The sequence below is a fragment of the Perca flavescens genome, chromosome 14, assembly GCF_004354835.1.
Source record: "Perca flavescens isolate YP-PL-M2 chromosome 14, PFLA_1.0, whole genome shotgun sequence".
NCBI classification, from domain to species: Eukaryota; Metazoa; Chordata; class Actinopteri; order Perciformes; family Percidae; genus Perca; species Perca flavescens.
Window position 1 is genome coordinate 30,064,874 of NC_041344.1, and position 25,002 is coordinate 30,089,875.

General features: G+C 41.1%; 1 protein-coding gene across 5 annotated transcripts in view; it reads left to right on the top strand.

Moving 5' to 3' along the window:
• epb41a (erythrocyte membrane protein band 4.1a) overlaps window positions 1-25,002 on the top strand; it is a 60,714-nt gene that overhangs the window by 29,248 nt on the left and 6,464 nt on the right. For 4 of the 5 annotated variants that reach the window (XM_028597950.1, XM_028597955.1, XM_028597953.1 and 1 more), the window contains 5 exons: window positions 2,234-2,404; window positions 22,274-22,402; window positions 23,239-23,355; window positions 23,938-24,018; window positions 24,313-24,432. In XM_028597950.1, coding sequence (XP_028453751.1) covers window positions 2,234-2,404; window positions 22,274-22,402; window positions 23,239-23,355; window positions 23,938-24,018; window positions 24,313-24,411 — 597 coding nt within the window. In that variant the 3' untranslated portion in view covers window positions 24,412-24,432. The remainder of the gene's footprint in view (window positions 1-2,233; window positions 2,405-22,273; window positions 22,403-23,238; window positions 23,356-23,937; window positions 24,019-24,312; window positions 24,433-25,002) is intronic. The other variant, XM_028597954.1, reaches the window with a different exon arrangement.

The window sequence follows — 25,002 nt, forward strand, 5'->3', positions numbered from 1 at the left end:
TGTGTGTGTCTGTGTCTGTGTGTATGTGTCTGTGTGTGCGCCATCCTGAGCTGGTTTAAATCATTTTAGTAGTCTTCATGTGTCTGTACCGTTTGCTTCTCCAGTTCAGTCTGCCACACATTCTGCCGGCATAGCCCCTATAAAAAAAGTCATTGCAATGTGCAGTAATTTACCCACTATCACACTGCTGTTTCCGACTAAAACAACAGTCGGACATTTTGGGAAATAGAATGCTAACCATCAAACCCTGAAGAACAGATCAGTTTCCTCTCTGTGTACAGAGATGATGCTGTATCTCTCTCTGGAGCCTAGCTTAGCTTCCAGCAAGATTGCATCAGAGCATTCAGTCGTTGTTAAGCTGTTCAATCATTAAGGAGAGCATAAGAATATAGCTATGATTCAGTGAGGAAGAAGACGAGGTCTGCACATTGAATACAGCAAACTTCGCAAGGTCGACATCCACGTGAATACAAAGTGGGCGTGTACAGAATATAGACAACATGGTAGCTCTGTCTGCTGTAAGGAGATCACATGGGGCTAAATAACAATACAATTAAACACTGGAGCCTAAACACCATATATGTAACCATGAAAACAGCAGGAAATAAATTTGTATAATGTTGGATTATATGTTAAAAGCCATAGCCTTTTCAGTTCTTGCACTTTCTTTGTGAGCTCGCAGTATTCAGTGTGCAGACTGCCTGTCCTTTACCTGGCATGCTGCCTTTGTCCGGCTGTGCACGCCATTCACATTCCCTGCTTTGGTTCCGACACACTTGCTCTATGTAACAGTCCTGCAGAAAAATGCTGTTTTTTTGTGATTGTTGCGGGCAAAAATCTTGCGGGTTGCGGGTTTTCTTGAAAAATGCGATGGAATATGCGGGACACTTATGCAATTTTATGCGATTACATTTTCGGAATTTGCAAAAATTGCGGTTTGATGAAAAAGAGAAAAAAAGTGATTTCCCCAACACCCTGCACCCTGAACATCATTGAAAACAATGATGTTCACGTCGCGTAATTACGTCACTCCATAATGTTCCCATGGCAACAGGAGAAAATGGCTGCTCTTGTGTGAAGTAAACGCAACCTTTCTCAACTTTCTGCTAAGATATATTATGTGACTTTTTTGTAACGAAAATGCGGAGATTATGAAATCATGCAAGTCCTGCATACTTTTGCGCGGAAATCGGCTTTTTATGCGGCGAAAGTGCGGGGTATTTAAAAAAATGCGGCCCCACGCATAAATATGCAGACTTTGACTGATTATGCATTGAATTATTCGATTGCATAATTGCGTTTTTCTGGAGGGACTGATATAAGCAGGTTTTTGAGAGAAACACCACATGGCGTCAGATTTGTGTCATATGTTGCAATAATACATGCTCTCGAGCAAATGATATTACATGAGCAGATGACCAATCATAAGAGGGCCAGTGCCTACCTAAATGGTGAAAAAGTCAGGGTCATTCGCGCAAGCATACATCCACTTTAAGAGCAGAGTTTACCTGTGAGTGCCCTCCAGCACTCGCCAAGCAGACACTCTATGACGCCTGGCGGCTGCTCTGTTTGCGTGATGCTTAGTTTTATACATGCAGGCGCCATTCTTTCTCTCTCCTGTTTTCTTTCACGCTCACAGCTGCCTGTATAACTCTAGGTTGTTGAATAGGTGCGTAAGGACTAATATATGTGCGTATGATCTAATATAATTTGCTCCTGAGCTTGTTCTATCGCACTCGCAACATATGACACAAATCTGAGGCCATAAAGGAGAGCTCCTGTGTTCCCTGTGTGCGTTGTGGACATTGATGAAAGCCATAATCTGTGAGATGGGGAAGTCAGCATTAATCAAGATCCTCTGCACCTCTGCTGCTTCCATTCTGATCCCATGACCCAGACAAGGGAGATTTAGAAACTCCAAACTATATGGATGACAGGAGACATTCTTCCACGACTTCAGCATGTCATTGGGAATAGACTGGCTCCATCTAAGTCCAGACTTCTGAAATATCACACATAATCATTTATCAACATATTAAAAGACTGGCAGATTGTCCTGGCTTCTTTTTCCAATCTTTGTCACCTTTCTTTACCCATATACTGTATATGTTTGTTTTCCATATGGTCCTACGTTCTTTTCCCTCTTACTTTCTTTCACATCTGATTCAATCCTTGTCTATCATCCTACCGTCATTGTTCCCACTTCCTTCTGACTGTTGCGTTCTGGTTGAAGGACCTGGATAAGACCCAGACCGAGATCATGCGTCACCACACCAGTGTCAGTGAGCTGAAGAGGAGTTTCATGGAGTCGGTGCCGGAGCCTCGGCCCAGTGAGTGGGACAAGCGCCTGTCCACCAACTCGCCTTTCCGCACGGTGAGCATCAACGGCCAGCTACAGCCAGCGGTGAGTCCAGGAACACACGCTGCACATGCACTGCTGATAGCATCCACGGTGTCAGGGAATCACATAGAGTGTAGACTGAAATCACTGTGTCTGTTGGTGTGATATGCTAAGCTAGCAGCTTCCCCTGCTTCCACAGCCCTGCCCTGTCTCTGTGCTGGACACATTCTTCTCATTTGACTCATGCTAACATGCTTAAATGTCAGACTGATCCTCTTGGTTTAAATGTTGTATGCTAGCCAACAAACTGGCGGCCAATTCCCCACTAATGAAAGCTTTAGCTAGATTTCCAGGAAGTAAACCCACTAGGACTGAGACAGTGATTGAGTTAGACATCAGGCTCGCAATAGGAGCTAGGTAGTGTCTCATGCATTTTATCAAACCTGGACAGATCCCTCTGGGTCCATGTAACGCTTATCAGTTCAATTTTCTAAGCACAAACGGACATTTGGAAATTTTCTAAATTTTATAAATTTCTGATCCTCTTAATAAAAACAGAAAATAGGAAAAGCAGGCTAAAGATCTAATTTTTTAATTTGTCCAGGCAGAAAAAAATGAAAAATTAGATATTTTAACCCATTTTTCTGTTTTTACAAATGTCTGTTTGTGCTTAAAAAAATGTAACTGATAAGCGTTACACAGACCCCTCTGAGGGTCATATATTGTAGTAGGGGAAAATAATAACAAGAATAAATGCAATCAAATGTAATACTTTATTGCATTATTTAAAAATGTTTGGATGTTCAGCGATTCCCCTGAACTCAGAGCTCAGTTTGCAGTCTGTTTGCACAGTTTAATACATGCACACCGATTCCTAAACGGAGCCAATCTGTACACTCACTTTGTATATTAATTTGGTTTAATAGTCTGGGCTCACAGATTTTCTCCCCTTTTTTACCTTTACAAAAATAAGCCATTTTTTTTTTAAAGATAAATGCCTCAATTTGTATAACCGTAATTTAAAAAGTGAATCAGTCAAATAGAGTGCCTTCAGAGCAGCGTAGTTAAATGATCTCCGTGATTTTTCATCCAGCCGTGTATCTTTTAAGAAAGAATGCTTGCTGAGCTCTGAGACTCCTGACATTACAATCATTCCGCAGATGCTTTTGCCACTTATAATAGCTGTGGTTACATGGACGGTATTCCTTCAGCCCCATTAAAATCATTCTGATTAGACATTCCAACTGAACTGTTTACATAAAATTGTTTCAAGTTTTAATAAAGTGATCGATAAGTATTTCATAACAGTTGAACTTTTTTGACTAGGTTCCACTGGCTGTGCATCTAACCCGCTCTTTAAGGATTGTTGAACTTTAAATCTTTCTTAGATTGTTCTACAACAACAGTTTATTTTGCTCCCACCATGTTTCTGTGTCTCCAGAAGCAACGTCACTAATGTTCCACCCACATGGGGCAAACATTGGATTAGGCGTTTACATGGTTATTAGGCGTTAATATTATCCAATTGAAGGTGTATCAGGCACCCCTCTAAACCCTTCCGATCAGGCCAGTCTCTTCCTATTCAGCTTGTTACATGAGGTATTTTGATTTTGATTGGGCTATTATTGGTTATTAGTGGAATATTAGGGTCCATGTAAACACAGCTAATTAGTGCATTTAAACTTAACTCAGGAACAAGAGGTATCACCGAATATTCCCCCAACCCATTTTGCCCAGAGCGCCAGGAACCGAGCAGTATTTCTGCGCTGGTAGCTGCCCTGCCCTGAGTGTACTGTGAGTCAGTAGGTAGTCTGGGATCATTTGAAGCCCCTCAACAAGTCAAGTCGATTTACTGACATTTGTATGTCACAGGAAAAGCACAGAGGTACATAATCAAACGAATGACAAATTCCATTTAGCCTCATCAGTTTCAGGATCCTGCTGTTATGCATGCTGCTCACTGTCACACAGTCATGGCTTACTGGGATACTTGAATAGAACAGACCCAGCGGTAATGTTATTAGTAACACCTGGGCTTTTCCTGTCAAAATGTCTGCTAGGGCTGAACCATTAATGGAATTCAATTCAATATTACGATGTAATAGAACACATTTTTCAAATCTCAAAGTAGCAATATATTTGAATGCTACAAAATGTAACCCAGCAAGGGTTGGAAACTCGTGGCCCTGTGGGCTTTATGTGCCCTACGCTGCACATGACATATTCCACTGAGAGCAGGAGAAGAAAACTACTTGTAAGATGCCACGCGCAAGCTTTAAAGCACGCAGGGCTGTGGAAATGCTTTCAGTATAAACCACCCTGTTGTAACAGTAGCTAGTGTGTGCGTAGTGAGTGTGTGGTAGAGAGAGAGAGAGAGAGAGAGTGTGTGTGTGTGTATGTGTGGGTGTGTGTGTGTGTGTGTGTGTGTGTGTGTGTGTGTGTGTGTGTGTGTTTGTGTTTGCGCAGGGCCTTTAAACACACATATCCATAATATCAAATTAAATATTTAAGGTATTCAAGTTCAATTTGAACTCAAGGCCCCTCCTTAAAATTGTACTTCAAGATTTGGTGAAAATTAGATTAGATTAGATTAGATTCAACTTTATTGTCATTGTGCAGAGTACAAGTACAAAGACAGCGAAATGCAGTTTGCATCCAACCAGAAGTGCAAAAAAAAGCAGAAAAGTATAATGTGATAGAAAGGTGCTGAATAGGCTGGACAGAAATATATTGCAGTGTTATAAGAGCAGAATAAATATGGCTATGTAATATGAACAATGTATGAACAACATGTACAGATATTGACATTATACTAGTAGTATGTATAATAAAATATAAATATATGCAGTGTATTAACAGAATATATAATGATAAAAACAGAATACATATGGATATACAGAATTAACCATATAGACCAGAGGTATCAAACTCAATTTCACTAAGGGCCGCACTGGAAAAAGAGAATCACACCAAGGGCCAGACATGTATGGTTTATTGACATGCTTTTATTTCATTGAAAAGGTAAAATATCTTTGACTCAATTATTGCATGTATCATAAAGTTTGGCGTACAACTATGTGGGCCAAAATGTATTGTAAACCTAAATTGATATGCGGGCCGGATCAGAATGTGCAAGGGGCCGGATTTGGCCCGCGGGCCTCTGATATAGACAGATATGTACAATCTAATCAACATATGAGTCTTTCAGTTTTTATTGAGTTTTAAAAGTGCATATTACCAAACTAATTAAATTCATCAAATTACCACCCAGTTATCAGCACAAAGACAACCTTCTGGGCCCCTGAAGGTCTGGGGCCCCTAAAGTTCTGGGCCTCTGAAGGTCTGCGGCTCTGAAGGTCTTGGGCCCCTGAAGGTCTGGGACCCAGAAGGTCTGGGGCCCCTGAAGGTCTGAGGCCCCTGAAGGTCTGGGGCCCAGGGGCAGTTGCTTACTTTGTATGGATAGTTATCAGGTCATATCAGGAGTCACACTGTATGTTCCCACTATTTTAAATGTTAATATGTTGCATGGAAGAATATTATAGGCAAGACATACACATATGTGTAGAAAGACATAAATATCTTGTCCATGAAGAATATGGCAGATGTCCACAATGCCCTTCATCATCTAGAAGTGTCCACTGAGTGGTGCTGTTGGCTGTCTCCATATCATTCCACTACTGTAGCATGACTGTAGCAAGTGTAGTCTCAGAGATACACACACCTTTTCACACAATCTTTCTAAATGTGCTGATGTGGAGATGGTGTGTGTGTGTGTGTGTGTGTGTGTGTGTGTGTGTGTGTGTGCCTGTGAGCAGGGGAGGATGTCCTCAGTACCTGCATACACAGTGGTTGGTCAATGGAGTGGTTGGTCAATGGACACTGTCCAGCATTTCTTTATGAGCAATATAAAGAACGGAGTGTCTATTTGCACCCCCGGTACGAATAGCCTCGGCCACACAGCTGAGCTATTTACACCCTGTGACGTAACAACAAAAAAACGTTGCTCGCGTGCACCGAAATCATGGCCGACGTTCATCTTCCATGACCGCAGAAACTGGCATATTAGGGAACTTTTGTCTCTAAAGTTTATAACAATTGAATTTCCAGCGGAAAATGGATACTACAGTTGCGCTTTCTGTCTTCAGTGAAAGCATACAACCGTTGGTTTGTTAGTTAGTACCTATTTTTTTGGTTACCTAGCAACCGAGGCTTGAAGAAAACAAGTAGTAAACAGTTGTTTGATATCCTGAAAGAACTGCGAGGTGAGTGGTTACTACGCTTACCTTTGGTATGGGAGTTTGGAGTTCGATTCCCCTGTGTGGTGGTCTTATTTTTTTAAATTTGGATCGGATAATTTGCATGCAATTGCGCAAGTCAGGACCCGCGAACGCGAATTTCTTTTTTTTTTTTTTTTTTTGCAGGGTGGTAGGGGAAGACTTATGAATATGCCTGCTCTGGTTGGGTTGGTTAGGTTTAGGCAAGAGGAGTGGGATTGGTTATGGTTAGGGTAAGAATGTCAGGGCGATAATATTCCAAAAAGGTGTAATACATGAGTAGTATGGATAACTGTGTGTAAATATATGCCAAGGTACTGTAAATGCACAGGGGTGCAAATAGCATACATTGATATTTGTACCAGACTGGGTATTAATAGAACACATTGCTGTGTGCACCGGCAGGGTACTAATAGCATTCATTTCTAATTGCACCAGGGTACAAATAGCACTTCTAATTGTACCAGGATGCAAATAGCATACACTGCTAATTGTACCAGGGGTGCAAATAGCATACACTGCTAATTGTACCAGGGGTGCAAATAGCCTCACCCTATAAAGAATGGCACCCTGAGGCTATGACCATGGCCTTCTGTTAACAAACACCTCTCCAGTATCACCAGATTGTGCTTGGCTGCAACCTAAAGGGTTCAGTATGCTTCAAACCAACTGCGTGTAAAGTGTTGTCGGAACAAAAGTGTTTATACTTGTTCTGAACGGCAACACTTGGACATTCCACGGTGTAAAGCTCGCAGCCATAGAGACGGACATGGGGTGATGTTCATATCAACGGGGACAAGGGCGCACACTTTCGGACAGTCTGGCGTTCATGTGCTCGGCTGTTCACATGGAGGTGACGGAAATAGTTGTGTAAAAAATGAAAATAAATAGGTTGTGAGGAATGTAAATCCTACATTTTCTGTTACTTACACACGCACCTGTCCAATCGCTTTGTGAAGTGGTGATTGTTGGTTTTGGAAAACTTGTTGGACACGCAAAAACCACATTGGAAAGGGGCACCGGTAAACAGTCTGACAGCCGCTTTTGTTTGAAGCATACTGGCGCCTTTGTGCTGGATCTGCCTTCGCTCTCTGAATGGCTGCTGCGAGCTTCGTCATCCTGCTTCATCTGCTGGGTTAATCCTGAAAATGTATTTGCATGACTCTTGTGCCTGAGATGATCAGTGAAAGACTGGAGAGCAAAAGAACACAAGAAAACAAGCTAAAGACCAATGATTAGTAGCACTGACCCCCCCCTCCTCCCCTCATCTGTCCCACCCTCCAACCCTCCCTGGATGTCTTTTATGTGTTCTTCTGTGTCTCTGTCTTGTTTCTCTGCCACCTCTGTCCTCATCTTCTTCCCCTTCCCCATTAAAGTCTGGGCCTGTTTCCCCAGTCAAATCCCCACCGACTCCCTCCTCTTCCCCACAACCTCCTCCACCCTTCCCTCTGCGTTCAGACAATGACCCTGACGGTCAGAGAGGATCTCAGTCCTCTGACCTGCAAGTATTTCCCTCCGGCTCTCGGCTCTCCTCCACCCACAACTTGAAGACACAGTTTCTATCCCAGACATTAGGTCCTGCACAATAATCACATATTCCTTTTGAATACTCGAGAATCCAGCCATAACAGCACTTTTTTTGCTGAAAGCCTGAGGCACAATTTTAGTAATTTCATATTATTGCTGAATGCTAGGAATTATGATGACATATAAGATGGAAAAATAGAAATAGTCTCCATTGCATCACCCTCTGTTCCCAGATTCTCCCTGAGCTCTCAGATTCTTACCTTGTGTGCTGTACATCCCCATCAGCCACACAGTGTCCAGTGCAGAATTAGCTTAAAAATACTCCCTAATATGCTGCAGATAATTGACACATTATAAAGCAGATGAAATGTTATGCTTTTTCTGGTGGTGGGGGTGGTGGTGGTGCTTCTTTCTTCCTTTTGGCATTTAGAAGACTTTGCAGTGCCAACATGGAATGCACTAGCTAGCATTTTAGCTGCCAGAGAATGCCTTTCCTAGTCCCACCATGGAGCAGATTTTCTGTCAAAAGTGATTAGAGACTGTCTCTACCATCATTTTACAAACGACAGAATCCTTCAGTGGCTGTTGTCCTTTAAAGGTTTAAAGTCCCAGACAAAAAGTCAGCATCCTCACCAGTTAATAATCCATGTAGAAGTCACAGAAATCAAGAAGAAACATTGTTCTGTTACTGCATAGTAGAGCTAGATCGTCCTAATATTATAGAACAAAAAATAGTAACAACAAAATGCAATCTTATTATCAGTCTGCTTTTCACAAAGCAGAACTTGCACAAGCAACACAGATATTACATCTATGCTTTATTTGACATAATTTATATGATTTTCTTTGAGAATGAGGATGAATGGACATTTATCAATGCCATCTAGGTAATGGCCCGACAGAACCACTTTAAATACTGATACAGTAGCATCCGTGGTCAAGGCCAGTGTCATGTCATAGTTGTGACTGTGTCATGTCAGTCTTATGCACACCCCTTCAAGTACACTAAAGTCTTACCCAGTTGCTTAACTATGATTGGACAATCACTCTTTAGGGGAGGGGTTTAGCAAATGGTCTTTAATGTGCCCTCAAAATCAGGTGAACCATGGAATGAAAAGGGTTTACTAGCCTCAGCAGCTCTATTGAATCTGCCTGGCAACTTTCCAACGTGTTTATAGAAAATCATTATAAAAAAAGTAATTATCTTAGCTATTTGCTACTCAACACAGTTCATATCAACCAGCTCTAACTCAGAGCTGGCCACCTAACTGGCGAGTATAGAAACAGAAGAACTTCTGTGGCAGGATTATTTCTCCAGGCAGCAGTTCTTGCACTATGTTGTAATGTGCGTTGTGTTGTGTTGTAGCTCAGAGAAATCATGAAGAAGATAAAACATCACGCTGGCAGGAAGATTTGCTCCGAAAAACTGCTAGACCTTTACTTTCAGTCTTCAAAAAAACATGAAACAAAGAACAACAGAGAGGGAACTCCTCTTTACACTGCTCAAACTGTTCTGGTGCTGCTCTTCAAACAAAACAGTCCCTCACTCCACACAAATAGGATTAGAGCCCGCCTCTCCAGTTCAAACTGGCCAATCAGGTCAATAATCAGGTCAGTAATCAGGTGATGTACATCATTCAGTAATTAACATTCATCCAAACAAATCAACTCGTCTTTTTTAATTGATGTAGGAACTTTAAATTAAGAAAATAAACAAAATAGCAAAATGGTTGGTGAGGGAGTTGGTCCTTCATCACACCCTTATAAGTTATGGTAATCAATTTGCCAAAGAGTCAAGATGATTTTCTACTTTAGGGATGCCATGGGACAAGAGCAGAGATTGTGTAAAAATATAATGCAAAGAAAATACATGAGTAGGGTTGGGTATCTTTTGGATTTTTCTCCGATCCTGGTGCTAAAACAATACTTTTAAAACGGTGCCGGTATCTGCAATACTTAAAAAAAGATTTTAAAAAGCACAATTTTAAAAAGGAGCACAAAACGACAGTCGTGACATTTAAGAAGGGCTTGTTTATTGCTAAGGCCATATGGTCAAAACTTATTTCACCAGTAAATTGCTGGTAAACAACAACAAAAAATGACTAGATAGGGAAAAGTGTATTTTACAATAACTTTGAATGCACCACAAGGCTGGCGAGGCGAGTTTCAAGTGAACGCACCGTCTGTGTGGTTTTTCGACAGCTGCAGCTACAGACTGTTAACGTCCCGGTGTTGGACTCCTCTACAGTAAAAATACAGTCACACTTCACACCGTTTAGCTGTCAGCATTTTAACAGTGTTTGACCCAGCTGCTGGCTAACGTTAGGCTAACGTTAGCTGCAGCCAAGTGTAGTGTTAACTAGCGTGACATGCAGTGATGCCTCTGTTCTCTCTAATGTCTGTTTCGGAGCATCAGAGAGCAGAGAAGGCATTTGAAATTAGGCACCGAAATCCCCGCCGCTATTCGGTCCGGTAGATACCGGTCGTTAAGGCACCGGTGCTGTATTAGCGCCAGGTCTTGTTACCCAACCCTGTACATGACATTTTTGAAAGCATACTGTTGTTTCATGTTGAAAAATGTTGTAATTGTAGCCTAACAAATAGAGCTTATCGGGCCTGAAATCCTAAAACAACTTAATATAATTACATAATTCCAGTTTTTTACAATTAAAAAAAACAACTTTGTATTCAACAAGTTAATTGGTGAGATCTATGAACGGGCCCTAAAAAGAGTCTAACAAGTCAAGAAATAGAAGCTGTCAGATGACCAGACAGGTTGGAAACAAACCACAAGGTTAGCCAAATGTATTCAGAAGAGAACCCATACATCATCTGTAAAATTATTATACAAATTGCAAACAATTATAGTTTAGATACATGACTCTCTGGTTCTTTCAAGTAAGGTCAATTTTAACCCCTATTTGAAGGTTAGGGCAGGGCTAATCCTTTCTGTTTTACCGACACATTAAGTAGTTTGGATAATCTGGCTTGTTGGTAACTTGTCTCATCTTCTGATGTTTCTTGCCCTTTCAGGCTCTTTTCATGCAATGTCACAGTGTTCTCAGATTCTGGAAATTACTTTGGGGAGTACAAAGTTTTTTGAAAGAATAACTACGAATAAGCTACGGAAATAAGATCCAAGTTGATATAAACCAGAAATGTCTCTTAGTCTTGCATTTTAAGACATTCTAAAAATCCTTTTTCTGTTGTAATAATTGTGTAACTGAAAAGAAAAGAAAGTTAAGCAGTCAACTGTGACACTACTGTCACAGTAGTAACACATAGAAGTAAGAACCCGATGTATTTAGTTCAATATGACTGTAAGCCACATAACATAACCTTGTCATAATGTGAGTTTGAGCTTACTTGACTTCTCAAAGCTAACAGACGGAGTAACTGCGTTGAGACGTGAATTGTCTGTTAATGTTCTTCTTTCAGACAACACCACAAACAACTTAATTTAAAAGCTGCAGGGGATATCTTGCCAAAGCATGTCCCCATGCTACACAGCCTTCAGCGCCTCCCTTTCCTGTTCCTTCCCTCCTCATCCCCTTCCTCCGTTCCCTCATCCTTCTATCCCCTTTCCTCCTTCTCCTGTCAATTGACCATATCCCACGTGTCTGTTCATTGTTATCTGTCTCTCTTGGCCTGCTGCTGCTGCTGCTGAGCACAGCGAGGGAGGCCGACTCTGTTCGGACACAAGGTAAGAGCATTTAGTCTGTCCCCAGCGCCAGTGGGACCCCCGCTGTACACACGGGACTGCCTGCTGGAAGAAGAGGATGAGGACAGTGAGGTTGATTGGGTTGATGATGATGATGAGGAGGAGGAGGAGGAGGAGGAGGAAGAACAAGCTCATGGTCACACTCTAAAGGTGGCTATCAATGTGCCAGATGAGCGGAGGAGCTTGGTTAACCCATGTGAGCTGAACCCAGCCAGGCTCAAGCATTCCCGGATGTCTTTCTTTCTGTCAGGGCTGCTGGTGATGGCCCTGACCATGCTGTGGCTCGCCTTCATTTAAAGACAAATGCGTCCCTAGATCCCTGAACATTTATCCTGTGAGGTGCCCTCAGCCATCTACAGACTGCTTCATTCAACTTCTGTTTTGTTCCTCTCCCTTGAAGTAATTATTGCTATCGGTTCTATGCGCAGTTTCCTTTCTTAGCCTTCATGTGCCTCAGTTCAGCCTGAAATGGCACCAATAAATTTGAGTCTTTAAAGCGAGCCTATGTAACTTTTCCTGGACAACAGTCACTGTGGCCACGGGTGGCAGTTGACTCTTGCTAAGCTCCGCCCCAGCTTAGTTACTGTTGCCACACCTATCAAGCGTTTTACAATGATAATGGAGGCAGAATTCTAATTGAAAATAGTCCTAGTCATTTTTGAGACAGCGGGTCCTTTACAACAGAGCAACATGCACATCAGTCTTGTCAGTTTTAGCCAAAAAAGTCAATTTTGCCACCTGAAATGACAGCTGTCCCAGGAAGATTTGATCCGCTCCAGCAGGCTCACTGATGAACTTTACCTGAGGTGTATCATGCTCAAAACCTGAAGCTACGGCTGCGTGTCATAGGCAAAAAGTCGGCATCCTAAGCAGGTATTGAACCCTGTAGAAGACATAGAATGACTAGCATTGCTGTTGTGTTGTGGAGTAGATAGTTACCCTGACAATACAGTACAGCTTGATATGTTGTTCTAACATAACCCTGTTCAGCTGCTTACTGCAAAAACATACTTGCACAAGCAACACAGAGGCTTGTAGAGAAATTACAAGTTTGGTTCAAAGATTCACAGTCAGTGATTGTGTAGTTTGTTCCCTTTTTTCCCCTAAGTCAAGTGCAAGTGTCAAAACCGTTCACACCACCGCAACATTCTGCACTGATTCTGACTATCTTCACTTCAGGAGTACATTCAGTCTGTTGCCGCTCCAATTTGTCACATTTCATTCAGTGCAAAACTAGCCTATACAATCACTATCTATAGGGTTCATGGCTTAGCAGCCTATTATTTTGGACAGGGTTATCAGATTATTATTGATTCTATTTTTTTTTAGTAAGTTTTCATCAAGGAAGTTACATACTGTCATCAGGGGAGTACTACTTTGAAAATGAGTTGTTAGAGATTAATTCCTACATCCCTACAGGCTCTGGGAACGAGGACTACATTTTTCCAAAATCCAACAAACAGCAGGACAGGGACAAACAGAGATACCATTGCATCTGAGACCAGCTCACACAGAATGTTTTTCTCATGTAACCTATTACCCAACAAAATGTAGTTAAAGAGATGTTTTGCTGATTTAAATCCGGCTCTGTGTCATAGCAGTGTGAGCAGATGAAGGGTGCTTGGCTTCCCTCCGTGACGCTAGTGCACGAAGCAGAGCAGCAAAGCACTTTCCAAACACACAAAGATGACACAGAGCTGGTTTCAAATCGGCAAAGTATCTCTTTAAAGGTTTGGTTCAGAATTTTGGACATAGGACCTCATTTCCAAGTTAGCCAGTGTGTTATTTATCAGTGGAGACCATTTTCAACACTTTTCACCCAGTCCTTCCAGTTGCAGAGTAGCGCAAGTCAACATTATCTGCTAGCCTGCCATTAAAAGCAGTCTTACACACTCCACAGTACACCCGAGGCAAATCAATTATAACGCCAGACTATCGATGTAAAAGTCTGTTGATAGAATAATGTTAGAAATAAAACTACCCTTGCATCTCAATGATGGCATTACATTTTGAGGGACTAGTTTCTCAGCAGCGGCAGAATTTTACTTTGCTCCAGTTAGTAGTACTTCGCCGAAAAGTAAACAGAGTACAGTCGGGACACCTAGTAGTAGCCTAGTACACCCAGTAGTAGTACACTACTTGGGTTTCTGAATGGTAAACAAAAGCAAAAAACTTTACACATCCTCCAGACTCAAGGGTCTCATGACTATCATGTGAGGCAGGTATCATAAGTAGTAGACATTAGCAAGAAGGCTACAGCATACTTTTCATCTATAGACCATTAAATCTACCATCCACACAACACTTTAAAATATCAAAATGGTGCAAATTGCTCAGAGAAGTCAGAATTGAGCACTCCCATTAAATCATAGGTAATGGGAAAATTAACAATCATGTTTAAAGAACTATGGCCACTGGAGTGTAATAAATGCAAAACTAGGTAGCCACAGATTAACCACAAGATCATTACAGATTAAAGATGCATTACATCTGGGATGCTTACATATTAGAACTGAAGTATGGTTCTTCCTAGAGCCTTGAACACTCTGCTTCATCATGTGGAGAGTCCAAAGGTTAACAGACCTGCCAAACCACCAAATGCTACTGGGCATACCAGACCAAGTAAGACTGTAACAGCTAAAGCCCTAAAGCAAAGTGAATTAAGCATTTATTGCCAGGACTTGCTACTTGCAGGAAGTGTTATTTCCTATCACAAAAGTTACATTGTCTCGCTTAAAGAAATCAGCAAAATATTTTTTTCCCTGTGTTCTCGTAAATGAAACATGATTATACAACCTTCACGATAGCATTGTGCAGGAAAAGGAAAAGGTTGTTACTTATACCTTCCATATAGTGCTTGCATTGTACATATTTTCTCCTTAGGAGTTAGCATTTCTGCTGTTGAGTAGATTTCCAGTGACTGTACTACAGCAACATAATAAGTTGCATGTTCAATTTCAAAATATAGTATACTAAGATCTCACGTTGGACATTTCTGTTATGCAGCCCCTGGACAACACTTAGTTAAGTGGCAAGGTAACAAATATATATAGTCAGTCAGTTGACCAAAGCTCTGAGGGCCAGATGTACTAACGCTTTTGCGCCCACTTCAGGCGTATTTGTATCGCAACGTGCGCGTAAAAGCGTAGCAAGGTATGTACAAACAGGACGCGCTGAGGTAAAAATGCAGATTGCCTGTCGTGGGAACTTAAAATGGCAAATTGAGCTTTTCTGTGTCATGCATATGTGTTCACGGGAGGGTCAAGGGAAAAGTGGTTTCCCATAAAGAGATGGGAGGGGAAGCGTAGTGCGCTTAATTATGTATGTACAAAAACCGCCCGTGAAAGTGCACCTCTATTATGCAGGGAAAATTCTCTGCCTCTTAAAAGCAGGTGTAACCAAGCGGGTTTCCTCGCCTATGGCTCCTGATGAAATGGCAGCAGTAATCCGAGCAAGACCAAGACATAGGCCAAGGAGACGAGCTGAAAGGAGTTTTGCCACAAGAATCACACTTTTTCAATTGAGTGAACACAAAATCATTAAGCGTTACAGATTAAGCAGCCATGCAATATTACAGTTATTGGAAGAAATTCAGATGACATTGAATCTCCAATTTAGCGTTCACATTCCATTCCAGCAGTTGTTAAACTCCTCGCTACATTACAAATATGGCATCAGGATCATTTCAGTCATAGTATCAGCAGTGGGAATATCGCAGTCTGCACTCAGCCGTATCATAGCACCAGTACTTAACGCTTTGCTACAGCGCACTAGTCAATACATACATTTCCCCACCACTAATGCCGAAATGAAACGCATCAAGCTGTTACCTCATAAACAAGCAGATCAACTTTGTTTTCGCTGTTTTGACTGACTTGGTGGCTGATCCATGATAGAAAGAGAGAAGAAGGCCCATTCAATTGCGGAATTTACAGTATATTGGGCGGAGAAAGGCGCTGATTACCTGATGAACTGCAGGTTTGGTAAATATGACGTAAACTGATGCATCACAGCGTGCACTTTCTGCGGGTTGGACTTGGCGCTGATAACGCTACATTCGCAAAAGTACTTACATCTGGCCCTCAGACTCTGTTAAGAATCTTTGTGCAGTTTAGTAGAGACTGATATGCGTTAGCCCTGTTAATGTTGGACCAAGTATCAGCAGACAATCAGGCCAAGTGTAAGTTAAGAATCCATTAGTGGAGAAAAGGAATTACTCAGGAATGCATCACAACAATTTTATACTTTTTCCAGTAACATCTCGAGGGACAAATATTGATTCTGAATTTATAACCCAGATCCATGATTGGGACAACCATGTAGACACAACTATGATGTGATGCTGAGATGATAATACAGCAACGTCAGAATGGGATAATAAAAGCAGAGTCCTTCTTTTTGTAGTCTTCCACAGGATGAGAACAGTGATCATGACTGGAAATTGCTTTGCTGCTTGTAGTTTAGGTAATTACTGGGCCATTAGTCTTTCAAGGCTACAGATAAGAAGACAGTATTGGGAGTGCAGTTGTAATTCTGACATAATTCAGTGGGTTTTGAAAGGGTTTTGTGAGCCTAACAGGATAAGTGTTGGTTGCATGACTGTTGAAGGTAGTCTTTGTTTGCCTAGCTATAATATGCAACTTTTCTCTTTTGCACAAACTGAGCTTGTTGAAATCCTGCCCAAAGACACATGATTCAAGTGTCCGCAAAACTTTTGATTATTCAGTTAATTTGAATGAAATAACGACTATCAGCAGATCCTATTGCAGAAAAAAAGTCAACTTTGGTGATCTTTGGCATTCAAATTTGTGCTGTTTAACAATTGTATACAATCTTGACAGAGCTGTAATGGAATGGAACAGAGACATTGAGAGTCCAGAAAGGAAGAACCCATCATATTAACTGTCTCACCCGATCCAATTTTGATTAAACCTGCTCAGAGTATTAACTGATCGACAATAGAGATGTTCAGACCAAACATAAAATGAATGGTCACCTTGTGTTATTAACACAAATCTGACCACTGGACTGTTTGTGCAGTCTGTGTTATTCACCCGCAACAGCCAATGTAGCGATGGTAATGTGATAGCGATTGGCTGTGGCTAGTGCCCGCTCAGAATCAGGTTAATCAGAACTCACCAGAAACTCCAGTTCTTTCTGTTAATTTTCTCTAGTCTCTGTATGTTTATGACATGGATTCTTAAAGACACAGGTTAAGTTAATTGTCCACTAACGCAGTTTACTTTGAATGCACTTTTATCTAAAAAATTTTAAAAGTTCTGTGTGGAAACACAGAACTTATTATGAACACCATAATAAGTTAATTGTAAAGTCATGTGAAAAAATTAGGACACCCATGCTAAAGTTGACTAAAAAGAGGAATAAAAAAATCATCTTTTGCAAATTGATCTTAATGCCTTAATTAAAAAAATGAGGAAAAATCCAATCTTTAAGGACACCAATTTTCTTTGTGAATGAATAATGTATCGTAAATAAATAAATGTTCTTCCTTAAAATACAGGGGGCATAAGTAAGTACACCCCTATGTTAAATTCCCATAGAAGCAGGCAGATTTGTATTATTAAAGGCCAGTTATTTCATAGATCCAGGATACTATGCATCCTGATAAAGTTCCATTGGCCTTTGGAATTAAAATAGCCCCCCATCATCACATGCCCTTCACCATACCTAGAGATTGGTATGGGGCACTTTCCATAAAATCATCTCTCAATGCAAATCAAACCAGCTATTAGGCTAACTGAAATAAAACCATGATGAAAAAGTAGAGACGATTGTAGACGAAAATGAAGAGAGATTTTATCTTAGTTTTAATTTTATGCAAAACATTTTAGTCTCGTCTTTTTTCGTCAACAATAATGCATGTTAATTTAGTCTTAGTCAGCGTTTTTGGACATTGGCGCAGTCTCATCATCGTCTCATCTTAGTCATGGAAAAAAAGGTCATTGACGAACATATTTAGTCTCGTCTCGTCTGACGAAATTAACACTACCTGGATCCATGAAATAACTGGCCTTTAAAAATAAAAATCTGCCTGCCTCTATGGGAATTTAACATAGGGGTGTACTTACTTATGCCCCTGTATTTTAAGGAAGAACATTTTTTTATTTACGATACATTATTCATTCACAAACAAAATTGGTGTCCTTAAAGGTTGGATTTTTCCTCATTTTTTAAATTAAGGCATTAAGATCAATTTCCAAAAGATGATTTTTTTTATTCCTGTTTTTAGTCAACTTTAGCATGGGTGTCCAAATCTTTTCACATGACTGTACATACATAGTGACCAGTGTAACTATAATCTCCCAAAATGTAAATTGCTATTGTCGACCAAAGAGAACTAAAGACAACTACCACTGGATTTTGGTCTTTGTCTAAAAAGCCAGAAGAATGTTTGACATTGACAACATGTTTTGATACATGGTAACAAGAGGCAGCAATGTGCAGGTGGAACTGTTGCACAAGAATAACGGCTTCAAGTCAACTTTCTTGGTGTAGTAACAGGACTGGCTTTAAAAATAAACAAATGATTCTTTGGCAAGTTTGATTCTCACCGGGTCTACACTGGTACTACCTCCAGGAAATAGCCATATGTTCGCACTCCTACACTGACGAAGGCTCCTGCCTTCTCCCATCTACTCAGCTTTTTTTATTACCAGCTAACTGCCAGTCATCTAAATGGAAGCATTACAGCCTTAAACAGTGTTACAAACTCTCCTGGCTACTCAGGCGGCCTGACTCAACTCGGCTGCTGCTGTCCAACATATCGATGCATAAATACAGTACATTCCAGATACTGTCTGAGACAGGAAGTCATTTAAAACTTAACAGCAGCAGAACAGCAGCCATAGGATCTGAGGTTAAAAGTGAACTTGGGCTACATAAAAAAGTTAGCTGACAGAGGTATCAGTTGCCTGGTTGATCTCTTACTTCTTCCTTTACTCTTGTTCCTGTTGTATGGTAAGCAGGCAGAACCCAGCTGATGGCTGGCCAGGTCCTAATGGGACACAGTTTACAGATAGCAGCCCAAGCAAAGATGAGGTCCTGTTCTGCAATTACATTTTACGATATGAAACTACAACATGACATTTTTTTATGTTCAGTGTCAGTGTTTTAAAAATTATTTATTTCTATAGTATGTGCATGTTGTAACCAAGGTATTGTTAGGTAACTAATGCACTTGGTAAAGATTAGGGAAAGACCATGGTTATGGTTAAATCTATTGGAAGTAAATGGTGGACTGCAGATGTATCCAGTGTGAATACCTGACCTGACCTGAATGCAGTTCCTAGGGATACTGGCCAGCATCAAGCAGGAGTTCATACAGCACAGAGAATCAGGAACTGCCTGGAATCCAAAGTGGCCTTTGGCATAAATCCACCCTTTCTTTCTCCATTATTATTATTAGCATTACAATGCTAAAACTATCTGATATAATCTGAGTCTACGGTCAATATAGTCAATGTTGTATTTAACTATATCAGTTCTCCATTTAGTTTTTTTTAATTTTTACCAATTACTGTCAGGACTTTAACCCCCATTTTCCACTGGGCGCATCTGCGCTGTGGTCCGGCTGCGTTACGATTTTGTTCCGTCCTCCGTCACGCACCATACCCCACCGGGAGTTGCTGCCCAACTCGTAGATTATATTGTCTTTAAAAGTACTTTACAGAACAATCCCGTGTTTATTAAGCTAGTATCTACCTTCCACTCCAAGCACTCCTACAGTTAAACTCCATGCCTTCTCTTTTCTGGTGTAGTCCTGATAAAAAAAGATCTGTGATGTCTGTTATGTTTTTCCACCTCCAAGATGAATCTCTCGTCGTCCGTGGTGTTGTAAAGGAGACCTATACGATATTGCGGGGGGGGGGGTTGGTAAACTGACTGGATGCTCTTGCTGTTTCTCTTCCTGCCCGGCTGTCTGAACGCCCCGCGGCTCGTGTGAAAATAGACCTGCCGTGTTACTTTAGTGGAGCGGAGAGCCGCTTCACGCACGCTTCTGGGAAATGCTGTGGTGCTGGGTGGAATATCAAGCATTGACTTGAATGGCCGCGATTGCTCGCGGGGCGCGGGGCGCCGGAATGCAGCGAAGACACGCCCGGTGAAGAATAGGGGTAAGGAAATTAGGGAGTACTCATGAAGTCTTAGGGCAACTAGGGCTGGGTATAAACCCTCAGTGTGGTATAGACCTTAATGTGTCCATGGCACCAAATAGCAAAAACTACAGAAAAGTACTGAAAGTTGGCATTGGATGTATAGTCAGATTTGAAACCTTGTTGCTTATTCTTTGATCAGATATTTCCTGATTTAAATCACAATTTTGCTAATTTTACACTTTTTTATTAAGACAAAGTCTAAGTATTGCTGCTTGTATTTAACAATTAGAACTTTGGCTTCTAAAAACCTTTAGTAAAAAAAAATGTTCATATTTGTAAAAGTAAATCATTAAGATAAAAAAAAAAAAGTGTTGTTGTGGTAACTCAACCAAAATGTGGGTTATTGTTCTGGCACTGCTTACAATAGAGGCTCTCTTGGCTATGTTTTCACAGCCTCCTCTTAACTATTGATCCAGTTATTGGCTTCTTTGGAAAGTAGCAATGTTGTCACATGGTGGATGCAGCAGGATACTGTGATTCTCATTCTGCCAATAGTAGCTATATTTCAATTGTTATTCGGTGTGAAAAGTTGCATATTTAGCTTTAGCTCTGCTCTGTGTATGTGTCCAAACAGCACAGCCTGATCAGTGGACGCTGAAAGACCGTTGGAAATCTTTAACTGCATGGTTACAGTACGTGTGGTGAAGTTTTGTTGTGGTCTGTTTGTTAATGCTGGAAGTACTGTATGTTGATGCACTTGTGTGTGGTCCACTAAGATAAGTAGAGTCATCTCAGTGGCCCATGTCATCTTTCATTTTAGTTCCCTCTTCCACCTGATCGTTTTACTGCTCTGTGTGACTTCCACAATATCAAGGCCAAACCAAACGTCTCTTGAGTTTCCTGAGAAGTGTTTCAAGTTTTGTTTTAGCCTTTCAAATGATGACAGGAAATGTTGACCATTTGCTTATTTTTGACAAAGTGTGACTGGATCTAAATGAACTCTGGGAAAGTATAATGTTTACCCTTTGAAATGTTGGTGGGATTAACATAATACAAGCTGTAATGTGTCTTTACTACTTTTACAACACTGCTATTCAACTAAATAAATCCATAAAATACTGCGCATGTTTAGTACACATACTTAGCCAATAGGAGGGTGTGTGCACATCTGTATGAGCTGCTGATGATTCAGCGTCATTGGACTTTTGGATCATTCTGAATCTATAATCACTGTGATACTAAAGAAACATTTTAGTTGTTTTTCATTGTCTACTGATGGACTTTCTCTTACTTATCTGATCTTTCTTGGTATATTGTGACTTTTCCAGTATTATTTAGAGCTACAGTAAGGTTGTCATAGGTACTATAAAATAATAAATGCATCAAATCGTGTACATGACGTGTACATTTGAATGTGTATAATACAATTGTGGTCTTCTGGTCAGAACGAACCAATTTATAAGTTTGTTGTCTTTGCATGCATGCTATGATGATGGGTCTAGAGTGTACAGGGTATGCACATGACACCCCCATGTGTGAAAGTCACCGCTGTCACCCATTTGGCATACATCTGATACAACCTCTGCCATTTGCTACGGGTTGCTCTGTCCACCTACTCTTTATGTAGCCAAATAATGCAGATCTGATCTTGAGGTATAGAAAATTCTATTGTATATTTGTAGCTTAAAACAGTATTCTGTGTGTTAATTGTGTATGTTGTCACCAGTTGCTTGGAAATTGCTTTTAATGTTGTTACTTTACCTACATCTGAATTTCCGTGTTTCTACACACAGCACCTTTTGCTTGGAAGGAAGTAACTTCTGGGCAGTGTTCAGTGTTGGACAGTAAAATTACTGTAATTACGTTACTTTTGTAACGCGTTACTCCCAACACTGTTGATCAGAGTTTCCTTAGTAAGCTTGAGTATTGATGTAGACCGGCAGATCAATCTACAGTTCAAAGCATTCATTTGGTTTTAATGACTAGAGATGACTATCAAACTAGTTGATTCACCATAAACGTTAACACATGTGCAGCTTATCCTGCTGTCGGCTTCATATGAACACAACATAATGTCAAAGACAGTGGTCAAACGTGCTGTTAACACACTTGAACAAAGATCTGCGTAAAATAAATCCTAACTCATTGTATGTAGTCCATAACTAAAGTTACAATAGTAACTTCATGAGTAATCTAGATTTCCTGCCTTCTTTAACACATCCACAGCTTCCGGTAGTTTTAGTCTTGTTGGAGCCCTCAGAGAGTTAGTTTGTGACTGTTGATTTGATCCCTCCAGTCTCCTGTGCTAAAGACCCAGACAATCACCATCTCCGATGTCACCAACTCCCTGAGAGGAACTGTGACCTACAAGGACATCCCTTTAGTTCACACTGAGACCAAGACTATCACATACGAGTCAGCACAGGTAAGGAGAATTCTGGGTCTTGATTAAATGCAATAAAAGTCTAAATTGTATGCAATGCAGTTATTTGTAAAGTAAACTGTAGAGGACCTCTGCCTGTTTGTTGAAATCAGTCTAAGCTCAGCCAATCAACAGGCAGGAACATTACACAGTTTTTCCATCCATGACTCCTTTAGGTTGGTACAAACAGTAATATATTATGTCCAATGATGAGTCCACTAAAAGCCCAAGGGGCCACACATTGGGCAGATGTGGCTACTCCTGTCCTTAAGTGTCCCTGGGCCAGACACTGAACCCTTGCATAGCAGCTCACTGCCATCACTGTGTGAGTATGGATGGTTGAATGAGAGACTTACTGTAAAGCCCTTTGGATAAGAGTGATGTATACATGCAGCCATTTACCATTGGACCTGGAGCCTTTGGGCGTCCCAAGGGTCCGGGGCCCCAGGACAGGTGCCCTATTTGCCCAGTTGGTAATACTGATACTTTACATGAGTTTCACAACCAAAACACTATTTTTTGGTACCTAATTAAACATTAAAGATGTTTTTAGACAAATATATATACAAAAAAATCTCAAATACAACAAGCAGCTGTACAAGAACTAAATCCATAATGAGAAACTTTTGATTTAAATCAGAAAATGTCAGAGTAAAGAAGAAAACCAATTTAAAACAGCAATGCCAGCATCATTTTGGTTGATAACAAAACAGTTCAATACCCAGGCAAGTAGGATTAGAATGTCTCAATGACATCAATCACACATACACATGACAGATTGGAGATCATTGAGTATGTTCAATTGATTGATTTGAGGTTCTTGTGTAACCCTTCAAAAGGTGTCTCTCCCACAGCCAGTGGACAGCCCGGCAGAGAGGGACTCAGCAGTGCTGCTGAGTGCCCAGACCATCACCTCGGAGACCGTCAGCACCACCACGACCACCCAGATCACCAAGGTATGCAAAGCTCACCAACAGCTGTGGATGTCTATGTGAACATTTGAAACGTAGTTGTGTGTTTTTGTCCATATTAGCACTCACAGATTGCTTTGAGTGCACTCAGGGGTTTGAGACAAGCATACACTTGAGGTTCCTTTGTTTAGTCTGATATTTTGTTCGTTTGGGTTATAAAAGACACCCAGCAGCATGCCTCAGCTTTTCAGAAACCTCCATGAAAGACAAAAAACTATACGGTGCAACATGAGTTATCCTAAAAAACCTGCAGTTACACTGTTCAAATGAACAATAAATAGATTAGAGGGCCATATGTCATTGCTCTACCGGTATATTTTGTGCGTGTCTTGCATACATCCATGTTCCTTTGCATCGTCCTCCAAACCTGTGCATGGATCCACCTTATTTCAGAGAGACACAGCACTCTGGTCTTACGGCTGATCAACAAGTCGTGTCAGGCTTTTCTGCCAGTGTGGATTCTGTTGTCATCCCAAATTCAGAGGGATAATAAAGACGGATTTGAATGTGTGCATGTTTTTCCTAGCTTCTACATAATTATCTTGTGTCATCATGTGTCTGTTGTAGACGGTGAAGGGAGGGATCTCTGAGACTCGCATCGAGAAAAGAATCGTCATCACTGGAGACACTGAAATTGATCACGACAAGGTGAGGAATGTAAATGATGGGAGAAGATGAGTATTGTTTCGAGCTGTCACTAAATGATGTAACAATGGGTTTTTTTCCCCTCAAAGCTTTGCAGGAAGCAGGTGCTTTATAGATTTTCTGGCTGAAATGCATATGTACCTGATTTGCGAAGCGGGAATTATTTGTTGGCTTAATTAGCCTCATAGAGCAATTGTGTTCATATATCAAGTAAATCTGTTCTGCATGAAGTCATTTTAATGAAACTCATTAATCATGTTAACTAGCCTGCATTGTTGTCCTTCCTCCGCTGCTCAGGCTTTGGCTCAGGCCATTAAAGAGGCGAAGGAGCAGCACCCAGACATGTCTGTTACCAAAGTGGTCGTGCACCAGGAGACCGAGATCAGCCCAGAGTAAGACACACTGATCCTTTGGAAGGTGAGCGTTGTCACGGCATAAACCCCAACCCTGGGAATACTTGATCCTGTCATTACTTGTCATATATGAATCTCCACAGATAAGCGTTGGGCTGCCAGGCTAAAGGTAAGGTGAAAAAGGCCTACCTGTCGCCTTGTTGGCCGGCGCCACTCCGATCCGTCAACTCAAATCTGCTCGCTCTCCGTGCTCCGACGCTGGTTAGTCGGTTCATGGACAGTTCATGTGTAGACATTTAAAGGTCCTATGGCATGAAAATTTCACTTTATGAGGTTTTTTAACATTAATCAGGTCATAAGGAGCAAGGTTACCTCCCCTTTCTCTGCTTTGCCCGCCCAAAGAATTTGGCCCACCCATGAGAGAGAGAGAGAGACATCATGGCTTTCAAACAAGCAAAGTGGCAGTTGGTCAAGGCCACACCCCCACCCTCCACCTTGCCCCTCCCTCTCCTCCTCAATAGCTACAGACACAGAAATGGCACACACTAAGGAAAGCTCATTGTGGGACTGGCTCTAGTGGCTGGTGCAGACCAAGGCTGAATTTCGGGAAAGAGACTTCAGATACAGTATTAGG